This window comes from Mastomys coucha, unplaced genomic scaffold (genome assembly GCF_008632895.1).
Source record: "Mastomys coucha isolate ucsf_1 unplaced genomic scaffold, UCSF_Mcou_1 pScaffold4, whole genome shotgun sequence".
NCBI classification, from domain to species: Eukaryota; Metazoa; Chordata; class Mammalia; order Rodentia; family Muridae; genus Mastomys; species Mastomys coucha.
Window position 1 is genome coordinate 46518223 of NW_022196910.1, and position 17306 is coordinate 46535528.

At 44.3% G+C, this 17306-nt stretch overlaps 1 protein-coding gene across 4 annotated transcripts in view; it reads left to right on the top strand.

Moving 5' to 3' along the window:
* Window positions 1-555: 555 nt before the first annotated feature.
* Grip1 (glutamate receptor interacting protein 1) overlaps window positions 556-17306 on the top strand; it is a 648195-nt gene continuing 631444 nt past the window's right edge. For 2 of the 4 annotated variants that reach the window (XM_031349335.1, XM_031349336.1), the window contains exon 1: window positions 556-1247. In XM_031349335.1, coding sequence (XP_031205195.1) covers window positions 1190-1247 — 58 coding nt within the window. In that variant the 5' untranslated portion in view covers window positions 556-1189. The remainder of the gene's footprint in view (window positions 1248-17306) is intronic. The other 2 variants (XM_031349338.1, XM_031349343.1) reach the window with 2 other exon arrangements.

Sequence of the window (17306 nt, forward strand, 5' to 3'; positions counted from 1 at the left end):
TGTCCCCCCTCCCCCTCCCCACCTTTATTCATTTTCCACTAATTTTTTTTTTTTCTGTGAGCCTATGACAAGAGGAAGAAACTAATCATAAAACCTGATCATAAAATTTCTTCCTACACTTGAAGACAGCTATTAAATATTCACTCAGCTGAGGTCTGCTTGCATCCTTTAAAACAAAAGGGACTCGCCGCTTCCACCGTCCCCACCCCTGGGACCAGCGCAGACCATCCCGAAAGTTGCCACTGCCCCTATGTTGAGGGCTAAGTTAGCGAATCCGGAGCTGCGAGTCTCAACTTGGGGGAGGGGGCGACAGGCAGGGCTGGGGAGGGGGGAGCGGCGAGAAGGAGGGACTAGAGGGAAGGACACTGCCCCCTGCTTCATCGAGGTCATCGCCGAAGCCGCCTGAGCGGCCGGTCGGGCTCGGGGCGAGAGGCCGGGGAGGGGCGGGCGAGGGCTCCGCAGCGGCGGCGGGGTGCCAGGCTCCGTACCTGGCGGGCCAGGCGCGCCTGGCAGGCCGGCGATCCGGGCGCGGAGGGTGTGAGCGCGCGCGCCCCTCCGTGCCCGCCCAGCCTCGCGCGCGTCTCGGGGGAGAGGCTCGGGCGACAGGCGCCCCGGGAGCCCGCAGCTCGGTCCCGCCCGCCCCAAGGAGCTTTGTGCGGCCGCGGCGGCTTCGAGTCCCACCTGCTGGCGGCGGAGGGACGAGGAAGGAGAAGAAGGAGGCGAGGACGAGGAGGAGGAGGAGGAGGAGGAGAAGGAGGTGGAAGAGGAGGAGGAGCGGAGCGAGGCGGCGCCAGCCCTGAGCTCCCGCCGGCGCCCACCTCCGGGGGCTCGGCGGTCCTACACCGGCCTGCTCCGGTCCCCGGCCTCTTGGCCACACCGCGCCACCGCGGTTGCAGAGCCCCCCTTCCCCAGCCCCTCCCCTGCTCTGGCCGGTTACCGCGCGGCCCGACCGCCACCGCCACCGCCACCGCTACCCCCGGGGAGCTCCGGAGACTTGGAGGCAAGCAGCGGGGCGCGCGGCGTCGCCTCCATGTGTCGGGGAGTCGTCTCGGCGCCCCAGCCCCGCTGAGCAGCCTCGGGCGTGTTGCTACCGGCCGGAGGGCGTGAGCCAGGAGGCGCGGCGAGCCCAGGAGCCGGCGAGCAGCGAGCGAACGAGCGAGCCCCGGAGCCAGCTCAGGGAGCAGACACCATGCCGGGCTGGAAGAAGAACATCCCCATCTGCTTGCAAGCGGAGGAGCAGGAGAGAGGTGAGCCTGGCGGTCGAGCCTGGGGGCCGGGCCGGGCGCCCTCGGTGCCTCCCTGTCCCCCAGCTCCCCGAGATCTGTCCTCGGGCCCGCAAGGGAGGGGCGCCGTGCCCTCCGGGGGCCGCGCTCCAGGCCAAGTGGCACCTTGCGAAATCCGAGAGGGGCTTTGGGGGTCTGGAGTGGGGAAGCTGAGGGGGCAAGGGAACAGTGCCGTGGCAAGCAAGTTTTCGCCCGGGGAAAGATTTTGTTTTTCCAGCCGAGGACCTAGAGGGAACTCCAGCTTCTCCTGGGCCGGCTCGCACGTGGAGCCCCGGCTCCAGTCTGTGCGGTGGGCGCTCCGGGGGCTGGGGGTGGGGGAGAATCTTGCAATGCTTTAAGTGACTTTTCAAACTTTCTTCCTCCTGCCGCGGCCGCCTTTGCGACGTCCCCGCCTCTAGCTGGGCTATGGTGGTGCTGCCAAACCCAAAGTTGCAGGAGATTCGTAAAGGAGGAGGAGAAGGGGGAAGAGTGTGGGGGCGGGAAGGGGGCGCTGCCTTGGGTCTCTGGAAGGGGGGAGGGGAGACAGAGAGGACTGTCCCCCACAGCTGGTAGTGACTGCCTAGAAGATGAGTTATGCCCAGCGCAGTCCCGGCTTTCTAGTTAATACCGCAGGACTGCGGACTTTTCATAATTACTGTCTATTTTCTTCGTAAGAGGCGGCTCTCCGTGCCAGGTGGCTTTGCAGCCCCTTTGTGCTTCAGCCTGCCAAGTGTGCTGGGCACGTTGGTTTGAAGTGACTTGCGGAGAGGAAAGTTGAAGGCCTTCTGCACTCTAAACGCTTGGTTCTGTTGTCATCTTATGGTGTTTGGGTTGTGCAGTGGTTGGTCGTAACCTGGTTATGATGTACCGAGTACACCAAGATTTCCTACCAAGGCCCCATGGGGCTGTGGGGTGCGCAGCATCCTGAGGGATTCCTGGCTGTCAAGGGCCACCAGGGTTTATATCCTGCTGCTTCTACTCCAGCCTGCCTTGGCTTGTTCAAGGAACCTGCTTGAGAACTGAATAGCTTTCAGGATGCGGGGTCTTCATGACTAACAGTTGGTGCTGGAGGTTGAACTGTGCTCCACGGCTGGGCGGTGAGCGAAGCAGGAAGCCAATCTGATGTGAAGGGACAGCGCCATTCTCTCCCCCTCCACACCTCCCGCCAAGAGAATTTGATTCTGCAGCGTGGGGGAGTTGGTATGGACTGTGGCTGATGTTCCTGGTCATGCTAAAAGTTTCAGGCTTTGGAAATAATGCTTACAGCAAAGAAACCAATGTACAGTTTCCAGTTTTTCTCTAGGTGGCACAGCGTGTCTTTGGTTGATAGCCTGTTTAATGACTCAGGGAATTTGTCCCTTTTAGAACCACTTCCTTGTTAGAGTTTTGCATTTATTTCCAGTACACTTCTGGCATGTGACCATGGATTTACCGCCCCTCCCCCACTTCCAGAGGTACCTCTGCTTTAGAAATGCTGCTGTGTCCACCTTCTCATACCGTATCTTAAAACGTGCCAATAATTCATCACCAGGTTGAAGCACTGAAAGAAAGCGTTCTGTTAAGCACCCAGGTCTGTCCTATCAGCTAACTGCTGCAACGCACCTGATGTTAAGTGCGGCAGTTTGATGGGAAGAAAAAAAAAACCACTGTCTTGCCCCTAGGTTTAATCAGAATGCTGAAGTGGGTAGATTTTTTTTTTTTTTTGATTGTAACAAAATGTACTTGTATGTCTTTTAGAAATATGGTTACTTTGGAAGATGATCACCTAATCTGCTTGGTTGAGATAAGACTGGAATTCCTCCAGTACACAAAATCTGAGTCAGAAAAATTGGACTTCCTTAGCTCCTCCAACAGGAGGAAATGGGGAATGTATAGCACTTGGTTGCTTTTATTTATTTATTTTTAAATGTTTCTTATTCCTTGCTTATATGTTTTTCTAAACAACAAGTGTGTATATAAGTGTATATATATTTATATTGGCAGTATTTTTTGAGGCCCCGCCTTCTTGAGAAGGTGCAGATGATTTTGTTCTTTAATATCGTGTCTGTGTGGATGTGAGTGTATTGAGATGCTTACATGACTTTTAGTATGTTTGTCAGAGCACACTGCTTGGATTATGCTCTTTGCAGGATTTTATGATAAAGTATTGAGTACTTGATGTTTTCTCTTTGCATTTGAAGTAACATTGTATAGATTGTTCCATGATTACTTTTGAAATATAAACTATCAGGCCAGTCAAAAAAATCAACATGGAATACATATATTTTTAATATTGTTTGAGAATACAACCAACCAGAAGGCCAATTTGTAGCATTAAATCCTAATGTGGGCTGTGCTTTCCACACCTCTTCCAACCCCAGCTTCCATTTACCATTCTGAAACTCGTTATGTAGACTAGAATAACTTTTTTATGTGAATTTTATTTTTAAAGTATCTTTGTTGATTATAACCCAAATTAATATAAAGTTCTAGCTTCCTCAAGATCTCTCTCTCTATATATGTATATATAGAGATATATATACACACAAGTCTCTAACTCAGCATTATTCCTTTAAAATGCAAATTTTGGTTTGAGGATGGATGGAAGGAGCTGGGGAGATGCTTAGTCAGCATCTTTGCAAGCATGAGGACCTGAGTTCCGAACAAGTTAGGTGCACTGCTGCTTGCCTACAATGTTCCTGCGGGGGAGTGGAGACCACATGATTACTGGATCTTGCTAGGCAGCTGATCCAGCTGAGTTGGGGATCTCTGGGTTCAGTGGGAGACCCTGTCTCAAAGATAAGGTAGAGAAGCAAATGAGGAATGATAGTGCATTAGCTCACGGGGACGATTCGGGGGCTGTACCTTCTTGGTACTGTCACAAAAGGTGTTTTGGCTATTCTATGTAGTTTCCCATCAAACCTACATGCCATTCATAACTTGGGTTTGTCTTGGAGGCCTCTGTCCAGATAATATGGAATGAGCTATTGCTATTGTATGCAGGATTGAGCAGAGCAACGGCAACCTATGGGTTGTGGCAGTCAGTGTTCATACTGCCAAGATGAAATGTTGAGACTCACCCATGTGAGGTGACACACCATTACAATTCAGAACACACTTCTCTGTCCTGTCCTCTTCCTCCACGTTTCTGCTTGAGCTGCTAAACCCAATCCACTGAGAAGCCACCAGACACGCTTCTGGGCGAATGTTTTTTAGAAGAATAGGAAAGGGAATGATGTTCTCTTTAATATCCCTCCCAATCAAATGAAATTAAGCAGTTTATTGGTTGTTTACGTCTGCTTCCTAGCCGCTGTAATCGGAATGCAGTTACTGAGAAGACCCACCATAGCATAGGTGCCTCTGGAATTAACAGTGCCTGTCTTTTGCCTTGTGGCTTTCCTACTGACTCGTGAGGCTTTGCTTAGTGAATGTTCATTACAGTTTAACAACGTGTAGTGAGCATTCAAAATCAAGCGTGCTGCTTAGGAAGAAGGCCATCTTTCTATTATAGACATAGCCCCTCCTAGTCTGTTTTGGGGCAATGCAATAACACTAACTGGCATCTTCTTTAAATTTGAAATTTAGGCTTTAATAGAGTATATGGATATTATTTACTTGAAATGATATTTCAACTGTATGTTATATTGGTGTGTATGCTCACCAGGGAGGAAGGTATTTTTATATTCCTCCACACCTTTGCCTTTAATTTTTTTCTTGTTAAGTTTTGGAGGTCTATATGCAAACTTACCACTTCTGCTGCAGAACTTCCTGTCTAGGGTTTCTATGTGTAGTTTGGCAAATGAGAGCTGTAGACGCCTTTATTTGTAGTTAGCTTTGATAAAGCATTAATGAGAAGGGATGAGGGTTGGGGGAGAGTTAAAAAGTATGCCTTTACTGTGTACCCTTGGTCTGTTTTATTTCACATCACATGGAGACCTGGTGACATCATGTCACATCCTGTGTAATAAAATGCCAGCCTGACATTTGAATTTTGACTGGGGAGCTTTGTGTGGGAGAAGGGAAGAAGGCGAACAAATCTAGAGTTGGCTGGGTGTTGGACACTGTTGGATGTCACATATGTGCGGCTTTGTGCAATTATGGGGTTCCACTATACTTGTAAGGTAGGCATTGCTATCAGATGAGGAACTTGTGGCCCATAATCAACACATATGCTTTTAGTTACAAAGTCAATACCCTGGGTACTAATTTCTAAAAAAGAGATAATTGAAAAAAAAAAGAAGTTACAATTCCTTAGAGAAACTTTGTAGTATTTTGTTAGCGCAATAACATCTTGCATTATTCTCTCAGCAAATGCTGCTGGCAAATCTTTCATCATCAGTTCATGAGACAGTTTTTTAAGTTACTTATATGGGAAAGTACTTGTCAGGTACATTTTGTTCTTTCTGTACACTGACTTTGGAAGATAGACATACTAACTTGAGTAGTAAAGATGGTGACATGAATGCATTTATTCACTCTTGTTGTCTTTATGTATTTTGTGTGTGTATGTCATGCCACAGCATGCGTATAATGATCAGAGGGCAACTTGTGGGAGCCAGTACTTGGTAGCCTGTGAGCATCAAGGCTCCAACTCAGATGGTCAGTCTCCGGAGCAGGCCTTCTTACCTACTGAGATACCTCACAGTCCCTATTTATTTAAAATTTGATACATAGTTTCTCCATGTGGTCCAGACTTCACTGGAATACTCTATCCTTCTTTAGTCCCCAAGTGCTAGGCCTTACAGATGGGTACCACCATACTTGGCTCAATATGCTTCTCAGTAAAATTATTAGACAAGCTTAAAGTAATTCATTTAGGTAAATAGCTTTTTCCACCAAGGTTTCAACATTGTTATCACTTTCCTTGTTGTCCGAGGGTATTAGACAGGAAGGCAAGAATTAAGGAGAACAAGGTATTGTTTTTCTGCTGTGAGCTAGCAAATGACTGCATTGTAGTGGGCATTGAACTGTTGCTTTGTTGCCAAACATATTATGTAATTAAAACCATATATCTGAACTCCCAGCCTGGCTACCAGTGGCCAAACAAAGGGACCTCCTCCTCCTCCAGTAATGCTTTCTTCCACTGCAACCTGATTGGGCTTCTTATACAGAAAAAAAGGACTATCAATTTATATCAGTGAAGGAAATTGAGAACTGAATACCATGGGATTTAATATTGTTGTGCTAAGTGCTCTACAGTGGCAGACAGTTTAAGAATTATTTGCTTTCCATTAAGTTGCAAGAGTAGTTAGTAGTACCAAATGCAAAAGCAACAGTAATAGAGGGTCACCCATCTAGCTGGCTCGGCTCTGAAAGGCAAAGCTGATTCTAGGCTTCAGTCTCGTACCTTTGACTTTCTAAAAATGCGCACTTCTTAAGGGTGAATATGAGAAACCTATTGATACAGGTTTCCTCCTCAAAGAGGCCCCGAGTGGGTTAGATGCTGTCAACTTTATGGGAAAGTTAATGTTGTCTTAATATATCTAGCAATTAAAATGCATCAGATTTAATGTCCCACCATCCTTCATCTCTACAGTGTTTAACTTGCAGGCACCAATGGAGGACTATGGAGAAGGCATAACTTGTATCCTGGATGTTAGAGTCCTTGGCACAGTGGTAGAGAGCAAGAAATTTGAAGAGAAATAGCATGGAGTGCAAACTGTCCTCTCTGACAAACAACGTCTCTCTTATGCAACAGTGAAATGACACAAACAAACATCAACTGGACCAAAGTGTTCTGGGTGCTCTTTTGCTACATCAGGGTTCACCTAATGCAAAAACTCTCATGACTTCTATGATGTCTTGAAGTAGAAGACCTGTAAACATAGCACCTTAAGGATTAAGGTTATCTAGGTGATGAGATGATAAGAGGCTTGTTTGTTTGTTTGTTTACAAAGGTCCCCAGCTGGTGGAAGGGACCAAGCCCAGTGCTTCCTGAGAGCTTACAGTGAAGCGGGAGCTTTCTGAAGCCAGGATCTTTGATGTAGTGTAATCTGATACTTCTACAAAGACGCAAAAACTCAGTGAAGAAAAACAAGCCAAGGCCACAGTTCATCCTTTTGCTTGTGGGACACCAGGGGCTCTGATGGGTGTGTGGATGGGAAGGCCATTCTTGTCTCTTGGCTGGAGGGAAATGGTTGCGTACATTGTAACATCCTGGGTATGATCCACAGCCTGCAGCTACTGCCTCTTTGCTCACATGCAGACTAGTGCCGTAGAAGAGTGAGAGTGTTTGTGCTGGGTCAAGGGAAGAAGATGCTCTGAGAAGCAAAGCCAGTGGTGGTGACATAAAGAAGGGTTGGACAACTTGAAAGGAGGAAGAGGCTTCAGGAAGATGGGGAGGAGATGTGAGTAATGGTGTGTTTCTGGGCACCATTGAACAGAATAGCCCACGGGCTGCTAGTGATTTCTCAAGGGACTGACGGGTAGACAGTGGCCATGTGTGTATGGGATATAGAGTAGGAGGAAGACTTGCCTCCACCACAGTGGAGAAGGGGAACATGAGACTGGAGAAGGGAAGATGCAGGACTTCCTATTGCCAGGATGAAGTTCAAGCTGTCCAGCAGGGGATGTGGGTTTGTCCAAGGATGAGATTGGATTCTATTCATCTCTTAGAAAGGTTACCTGGGTAGCGTGGAGGGAACCTGGGACAGACAGGTAGGGACTTGGAGGAGTCAGGGGAGTGAACAGCCTACTTACTGCCTTGATTTGATTATTTCTCTCTCCTCTCTCTCTCTGTATTCCTCTCACTTTCTCTCTTCTCTTTCTCTTTGAAACAAGGTCTCACTATATAGCTCTAGCTGCCCTACCTATATAGACAGGCTGGCCTTGAACTCTGTTTCTTCAGAGCACCCAATCTGGGTAGATTTAATAAGTCTGGTATGTGAATATCACAATAAAGAACCACTGGAGTGGCTGTTCACCAGTCTGGGTATAGTTTACTATGGATTAACATTTTTACTCTTTTAGTTACATAAAATTCACATGCTGTCTGATCATAAATGAGAAATAACTACTGTCCTCTATGTGTGTCTCTTAAAAATAATTTGAAATTTTAGATGACCTTTGGCTACTGAAAGAGAAAGATGATAGTGTTTATTTTATAAAAGTACCTCCCTTCTTGGTAGAATTAGATTAGGTAGTTTCATTATCGTAGCATTCTGAAACTAAATGAATGTTCTGTGGATACTTTTAATCTATGTCTTACTCTGGACTCAGAGTTGGCTAACTGGACTGGGTAATTTTCAGCATTTTCTTGTCTTTTGGACCAGGTAGACAGCCCCTAGTACTTTTGATTTTTCTCATCTGTAGAGTAAGGATCCTTCTTGGCATGTTTACAGCGGGGGTGATGTGCAGAGGTGAAAGCTGTTATTGTTACATGGTTGTATTACACAGTGGGAAGCTGGCAAAGACTTGAGACTCTTGAAGGATATTTGCCTATTAGTAGGGCATCTCAAGACTGGACTTTTATTTGAGTTACTTTTTCTCTTATAAAATATAGCAAAAAAAACTTCATTAAAATATTAACTCTTAGTTTTCCAAGGTGAAGTCCAAATGAGCCTTAAGATTTCCAACTTGGGCTTTATAATCTTTGACACAGTGTCAGGGAACAGTACACATATAACAAAATAGTCTTGTGTGCATCTAGGATACATCACGTATGGAATTCAGCTCTCCTCCCTCATAGCATCTTTGGCTGTGGACTTGGAGTGGGGGTACGAATGGAGGTGGGGCCCAGTTCAAATGCAGAGAGAGCTCTGCTTCTTACTGTTGATTTTCTGACTTTCTCCAGTTAATCCCCTGACCTTAACCCAGTATTCAAAACTCCATTACCATGAAACAAACTGAAATCATGTTTGTGATCTTTATAAGTGAGTAGAAAGTTTTTTGCCAATCTTTACGGCTTTTCCCTTAATTTCTATGATGTTACTTAAATACATAGTAATATAAAACTAGGCACAAACTCCAAGTGCTTATGGCACTGTAACCACAAGGCCAAGCAGGTGAAATACAAATACTACTATTCAAAAATCAGTCACATAGAAACGAACAACATTCATTACATTTATTTTGCTGAAACTAAATTCCCTCTGCAATGCAAATAAAGTCCTTGTTATTGCAGAAAGCAATGCTGCTACTTTTAATTTCTTCTATCTGAACTTAAGAATACCACCTGATTATACTGGTCGGAAACACACCATTTACATGGAATGTCCTCTGTGGTGATCCTAAAAATATAGAACCTAATTTTAGTGTCGAAATTGGTGTCATATTTAGGTTGCCCTCTCCAATTGTCCTTTTTTGATCTACATTCGTCCTTCTTTGACTGTTTGTGGTAAAGGACTATTTTTAGTTAGTCACAGGTTGAACTGTAGTTGGCCAACTCATGCATTGTGTACTGGGCCCGCCCTTGTCTCTATCCCATTGGTTGAGATGAGTCTACCTATCACAGATGAGCATGAGACAATTCTACCAATCACAGATGAGCATTAAATGAGTCTACCAATCATAGATGAGCATGTGATCATGTCAAATGGCAGCAGAACTTTCTTCAGTCTTTTTACTTACCTATTTAAGCAGGATAAGTAACACATACACCGCTCCACATACCACACTTAAAATAGTACTAGGTTCTAGTGTGTGTACAGGAGGATGAGTCTGAGCTCAGTAGCCTTGGGAGGGACTGCCTAAAACGGACACATCACTTGAAAGGTCGAAAATGAAACAGTTTCGATAAATGCTTTTACCTCCTTCTGTAAGCCCGTTCCTACTGAAAATGAAGCCTTATCTTGCCAGTCAAGACCACTTCAGTCCTGTTTCCCAAACTGTTCTGCAGTATCCCTGACTCTCAATGCTTCCCTTCTCTCCTGTCCCAAGACAATAGTGATGTGAAGGAGACCGTCTAGTGTCCTATGATGCTGGGTGAAGGGCATTTCACCTCTTCACTGTGTAACCCTCACTGTGTCCGCTGATCTGGATTTGGCATGCGTGGGACCTGGGCATCATGCCCTGGTATCTACTGGAATGAGCCTGTTCTTCTTGTTCCTTTGAATGTCACCCTGGCAGCTGATTTGCTCTTCCTGGGCCTTATCACTGTATCTGCTCCTGAGATCTGTTAGCCTGTGACCTTTCTCCATATCTGTCCATCAGCCTTTTCCACCCTCTTGGGAGCCAGGGCTCTCTTTCTGTAAATGCTGCCACTCTATTGGCCTGTGACCATGTTGAATATCACCTGCTCTCAAATAGGGGACTTGCATGTTAGGTGGTAGTATCTTTGGCTACTGCTTTCTCTAATGTGCTCAACTCTACGCAGGAGTTAGTCTTTCTCTCCTTTCATACTCGTCATGGAAGTTTGAAGCTTTCAGGATGTATAACATCTGATCTACCTGCTCTTTTTAATTTTGTTCCTACCCTAGGTCTGGAGTTGTTTAAGTGACTTGAAAATTTAAACTGGCAGAAACAGGGACCTAGAGGGTGAATGAACGGTGAAAAGGGAAAGAAATTTCTGTTTCTATGTAAAGAGGTCATGTCTCTGAAGATCCAGAGGAAATAGAGACAAATGGCCCAACAGCCCAGAGATGACGTAGCTTGAAGTGGACAAACAGTTCCCCCTCAATACCTTCTTCTGGCTGACATTGTGCATAGCCCACTCAACTGATCAGCCAGTAATCTGCCATATATATCCCTTCAGCAGACATAGGCATGTAGGAAATGAAACGTTTCTCCTTAGAATTAGCACTATGTGTTTCCTAATAGATACTGATAGTTTGTTCTGAGATAAGAATCTCACTCTGTAGTCTACACTCTCCAGGAACTTATAGTAATCCTCCTGCCTCAGCCTTCCAAGTGCTGGTCTTACAGATGTAAGCCACCATATTTGGTTTGATATTGATGCATTTTTAAAAAGCTTACCTTAAATTTCAAGCAAAGATTCATAGAAGAAATCACCAGATATTCGAGATTTCTTGTATGGATTTACAGAATTAACCACACTCCTCTTTCTCCTCCACCCCCTTTTACTAGCAAAGGGTTGTTGTCTGATTTTTGTAGCCGTTGAATATAGGATCTAGCAGGCCATATGAAAGTCTTGTACATATTTTGACAGAATAAGTTATTAGAATTTATGTCTCTTTTTGGGTACAATTCATTATGTAAACAAAAGACAATGAATGATGTTTTTACCCATTTGTTACACTTAAAAAAATAGCAAAAAGGCAGAATTAAGACCTGTAGGGAAACATTTTATAATAATAATGTGGTAGATACCCACTGTTTATTCTGTATGAAACCTGTGAATACTTCCCCTTCTTGCTATCTTGTGATGTCTAGTGTTTATATCTCTTCTTACTGATGTTCACAAATCCTACCAGGAGAGATGGAGCAGAATGCTTGGAACTCCCCGAGAAGCCAAAATGAGCTAGTCACAGGAGTTTCTACCTTGCCTCCTTCAGAAGCTTTGGGATTATCAACTCAAAAGAGTGGCATTCAAAATTGAGTTTCTCAGAAGAGTTTAAATGTTTCCTTTTAAATGTATAATTTTCTAGTATGGAGCCCATTTTCATCAAATGAAACTCTTGGACAAAGCAATATAAATTTAGCTTCTTTGTTACTGTTTCACTTTTTTCTCTCTGTAATTTGAGTTATGAGAATGAAAATTGGCCAGGCTAGAATCAGACATCCATGGGGTGGCTGCTACCAACAGAGAACCTTACCTGGCTGTATCAGTGAGCTGGTATGTGCATATACAGAGGAGAGCCTTGCCACAATCCTGTAACTTCGTTACCACCCACCTACAGACTTGTGAAGTTATTGAGTACATTAAACTCTACATTCAGGGACCCCATGGACTCAAACCCCTACCCTAATAATCACACTGGAAACCAAGGATATGGCCAGTATATTAGTCTGATCAGGATGCTCTAAGGAAACACCATGACTGGTAGACTGGGTAAATTAAGCAGGAGAAATTAATTTCTTTATAGATCTAGATGCTAAAAGTTTTATTATAAATGGAGGTGGGAAGAAGAGAGGGGGAAGGGAGGGAAGGAGGGAGGAGGCTGACTCTGATTTAAGACACACTCTCTTGTGTGTCTTCTAAGGAGGAAGACATTGATCCTATTAGATCAGCATCCCACTCAAAACTCCAATTAGCCTTAATTACTTTCTTAGAGACCACATCCCCGAGTAAAGCCACGCTAGACGATTAAGCATGTGCATGGACTTTGAGTGAGCAAGGCTACCCACTTCTGCAGTGAACAGACAAGCTTATTCAGGGGCTTTTATTATGTTTCCATACATTTTATCTTTCAGTGTCTGGAAGCAACTGATTTTTGAACAGAAGATATCTTGTTTTAAAAACGTGACCTCCATTTGCTTTCTCCTTTCATGTTTATGCATGTTCTCTAGGTGGAAGTTCTTGATGTATGGTCTTCTGAGCCCAGGCACTAAGCGGGGGAGTCGGTGAGCCTTGTGAGGGTTAGAATCCTGGTTGTCCTGGAGTCCCTTCAGGGCTTGGTCTTCATACTGAGGCTCTGGACAGCACGGCCTAGCAACCAGCCACTTTCATAGAGACCTCTCTTCATCCATGGTCTAAGGAATCTGAGCACTGGGAAATGGCTCAGTAAAGGCAGTTCTGTTTTTGGTTAGACTTCGGTTAGACTTAGCAGGGATATCAGAGCCGATACTGGAGAGCGCCTATTTGGGGATTTTATTTCTAGCAGTCAGTTCATGAAAATAAAATTTAAATGGTGCTTACACTGAGCAACATGTAGATGGTGGAAATGTATCCTTTATGGTTTTCCAGGCTGGGAAGTTTAAGATCAAAGTCTGAACATATTTGGCGAGGGCTGCTTCCTGCTTCTAAGGCACCAGCTCATTGCTGTGCTCACACGTGATGGAGGGTGGGAAGGCAGAGGGTACTGGGGTGCTCTCTCCAAGCCCCTTTCTAGGAGGACTCACCTAGTAATGAAGGCAGAGCCCTCATGATGTAGACACTTCCAGAAGGCCACATCTATGGCTGGATCCCCATCCATTAGTTCTCAGTGGTGGTCCAGTAGTCTCTGAATGTCTCCTGGATGCTTTTTTAAAAGGCATGAGGTCAAGGCCTTTTGCATAACAGTATCAAGACACTGTTTGCCTTTGGATGTGTGCTGTGGCATGAGTACATCCCGTGGGTTTTCACAGAATATTTGGCAGGTGGGGACACTCATTCTAGCAGCAAAAAGAGTTGTCCATGCAGATGCTTGCGTCTCAAATGGTTTATTTTAATTTCATTATGTCCAGTATCTACAATTGACATAACCAAAAATTTGCAGGGGGTCCTTAGTACATTAAAGTCTTCAAACTAGAGTTTGGAAAGCGATGTTCTAGAATTTGTCATTGGCTGAAACTACGTGCTTTGATCTTGTTTTTAACTGTCCTAATCTTCAGTCAACAGGAGTCTTCCTTACCCTGACTCATATAATCCTCCGATCCTGTAGAACCTCAAATTCATTGACTCTGCCCCCTGAGAACCCGCTTCTTCTCTCTGCAACTATAATGTGTGTCCACAGGACCATGTGATACCCTCTGAGATATTATCTGTGCATCCATGTGTTCCACATGCTCATGTTTAATGCTAATGGAAGCTGAGGGCAGGGATTTTTTTTTAACACGTTGTGTTACTGTAGAATCATCATATCGAATAGTCCTTAGTAAGTCCGTAGTGAGTGCTCAGCAAACATCTATCTGTCCAATGAGTGAAACACATTAAAGTCCCAGAGAGAAGCAGCAGCATTGAAGATCTTAATTTGAACAAGGAAAGAGAAGAAGATCTGATTGAGACAGTGACATTTATGGGAATGTTTGGAGAGGTCAGATGTTAAAACATACACAGGAAGAAAAGAGGGGGAAGCAACTTCCATGTCTGTCAGAGACAGAGGGTCAGTGGTGTCAGTATAGGAAGAGGAATGAATGATCTGTAGGTGCTTGGGTACTATGCTCACAGGTGAGAGTCCATTACTTTCAAGGCTTGTATTTGGACTCTCAGCCTCTTGATTCCAGTGGAAGATGAACCAGGAACGGTTTTGGTACTCTGTCATTCTTCTTCTCTGTGCTAGTTAATTTTGAATGCCAATTTGACAGAACGTTAAATCACCCAGGAAGAGGATCTTGATGAGGACTTAGCTAGATCAAGTTTGCTTGGGGGCGTGCCTGTGGGGAGAGTGTCTTGATCATTAATTATTGTAAAGACCAAGGCTGAATATGGGTGACATCCCTTCATGGTGGTGAACTGTGTAAGTGGAGAAAGCTAGAGATGTAAGCAGGCAGGAGGGCAGGCAGGCAGCAAGGAGCCTCTCGCTCCTCTATGCCCTGGTCTGTGGGCATGAGCTTGTGCTTTGCCGCCTTCTCAGGAGTGGACTGTGGCCTGGAATTGAAAGCCAAATAAACCCTTTCTTCCATAAGTTGCTTTCTGTGGACATATTTTACCACAGCAGTAGAATGGAACTATAACCTCCTTACATATGGGGAGAATTGGGGAGCTAAATAAACCTTCCACCAACATCCCTGTCACCCAGGTGAGAAGGGCAGATGAGCAGGGAGCTTCTTATCCGCCATTGGGTGTCAGAACACTGGTCCTTGAGAAATGCTTCTTGGTGATGAACGCGGGTAATGCTTCCGGCTAAAATATACTTCCGCTAAGGGTCCGCTTTATGCTACAAGGCAGGGAAATGCCAGAGGAATGCTTAACAGAGAAAAGCTTTCTCTTGACATTTACTCTGAGGTGGGATTATTTTGTCAGCAATTGTGTTACAATCTCCTGATTTATGTCTGAGCTGCCCACCACAGTGCAGGGCGAGGTGTGGATGCTTCACCTTTATGGGTGAACAGAAAATGGGATAAGAGTGTTTGCATCATGCAAATACAGTGGCAAAAAGAAACAGACGTCATTCTCTTCCCCTGCGCAGAGACAAAACTATGTAAAGGCAAAGGTCTATCTAGAACATTATCAATAAGTCATGTTATCTAATTGATTTAGGAGAAAATAATCTTGTTTATATTACATGTAAGATTAAAAACGATGCCAAAAGCAAGGTGGTTTTATAAACAAAGCTAAGTAGTTTGCATATTTCTTCAACTGTACTGTTTGTGTTTCATCCTTGGACCTTAGAGAAACAATGCAGGCCTTGTCTATCTAGAGCCTTTCCTGGCCCCAAGATTGCTTTTACCAGTGTATAATAACATGCCAGGAAAATGAAGATTACTGTGCTTGGTACTTTTTTTTTCCCTAAGCCAATTCAACACGCTCTGTTTACTCTGGGATGAAATAGGAATGGCCTTTAATTGAATAATTTATTGTGCCATTTGGTTTTTTTTTTTAATATCAAACACAAGAAATAAGTATTTAATCAATTTCTTTGCTTAAAGCATTGTTACAGAGAAACCTATTAGGATATCTGTAAAATTATAGATATGTAATATGTATATAATACATATGTGTGTGTGTATATATGTATGTATATATATATATATATATATACATACATACATATATATGGTCTACATTGTCCCTTTGTTTTAAGGCTGTACGTCATATGTTTATACATCCCTAACCACACCATTTTTCTCTTTAGGTACAGTTGATTACATAGAGGATAATGTGAAATTTGAGTGTAATCATCACTCCTACTTATACTAAGGTGGTTGGCTTAATGGGATAGTGTTTTTTTCCCATCCGAGCGTATCTCTAATACAGCTTCCCAGGCTCCCAGCACACGCAACCCATCATCTTTTTTTTGGATAATGTTAGTGTTCCTTTGCTGCCTAAAGTCCTCCATCCCAGTTGCTCTGGCTTTCCTGCGCTCTTTCTTTCTCAGTTCCATGAGATCTGCTTGCTTTTTCTTTCAGCCTCCAGCACTGGACTATATGAATAGCAATAGATTTGACGCCACTGGATATTTTGCTGATCCCAAGCCCAGTGGGTTTCAGGCATTCTTTCTAGAGCTGTTGACTTATTAATCTAACTCCCCACATCCCTCTCTGCAGATACTGACCAAGGCTGTCTCGGAGAGCGAATCGCAAGCCTCTCACAGATTTGTCCTCATGCAACAGTCAGTTAGGTTTGGGGAGCATGCACTAGGTAATAAAATATTCCCTGAGCAGATTTTTATTTTCCATTATGGGAAAATAATCTTGAAAATTTGGTTTTAGTTTGGGACAGACAGTCTGGCTTTAATGGTGGACTTAGTTTGAATACTAATGCTCACATTAACTGACTCCGTGCCCTTTGGCAACTCTTTGATCTTTCAAATTCTTCTTTCATAAGTGGACTGCTGGAAAGTATACATCTCTGTCTTTACTGTAAAAATACCTGGCAGCGGTTGGTCCTCAAAGGGAGGTAGCTGTGGAAAAGTGGGATCAGATTTGCAAGTACAAATGTAAGAGTACACAGTTCCTGACCAGTGGCCCAGGTATTGCTGATGGCACAATGCCACGGACGTTTCCTGAGTGTTTGCAAACCCTAACTTCTCATCAGGAATAAGTGAGATGTTCCCCAACTTCTCTTGCTAAAGTAGACGTTTGGCAATGCAGGAATCATTTCATAAGAACAATTGGAAAATAATTATGCATTTCACTCAGAAAGCTAGATACACTACTTTGTGTGAAACTTTAGGGCTCTTAACACTATAGAATAATGCATATATTACTATGCATTAAATAAAAGATTTTCTTTTTTCTTTTTCTCTTTCTGCCTTTCTTTCTTCTTCTTCTTCTTCTTCTTCTTCTTCTTCTTCTTCTTCTTCTTCTTCTTCTTCTTCTTCTTCTTCTTCTTCTTCTTCTTCTTCTTCTTCTTCTTTTGAAACAGGGTTTCTCTGTGTAGCCCTGGCTGTCCTGGAACTTGCTCTGTAGACAGAAAATTCACAGTAATGTACCTGCTTTTGCCTCCACGGTGCTGGGATTCAAGGTGTGCACCACCACCTGGTCAAAAGGACTGTTTTTAGAGCCTCATGGCCTCAGTTTGTTTTGCTGCTGATCTGTGGCTGGGTCTGACCAAGCTGTCCACTCCCAGTTTTTCAGGTCTTACCT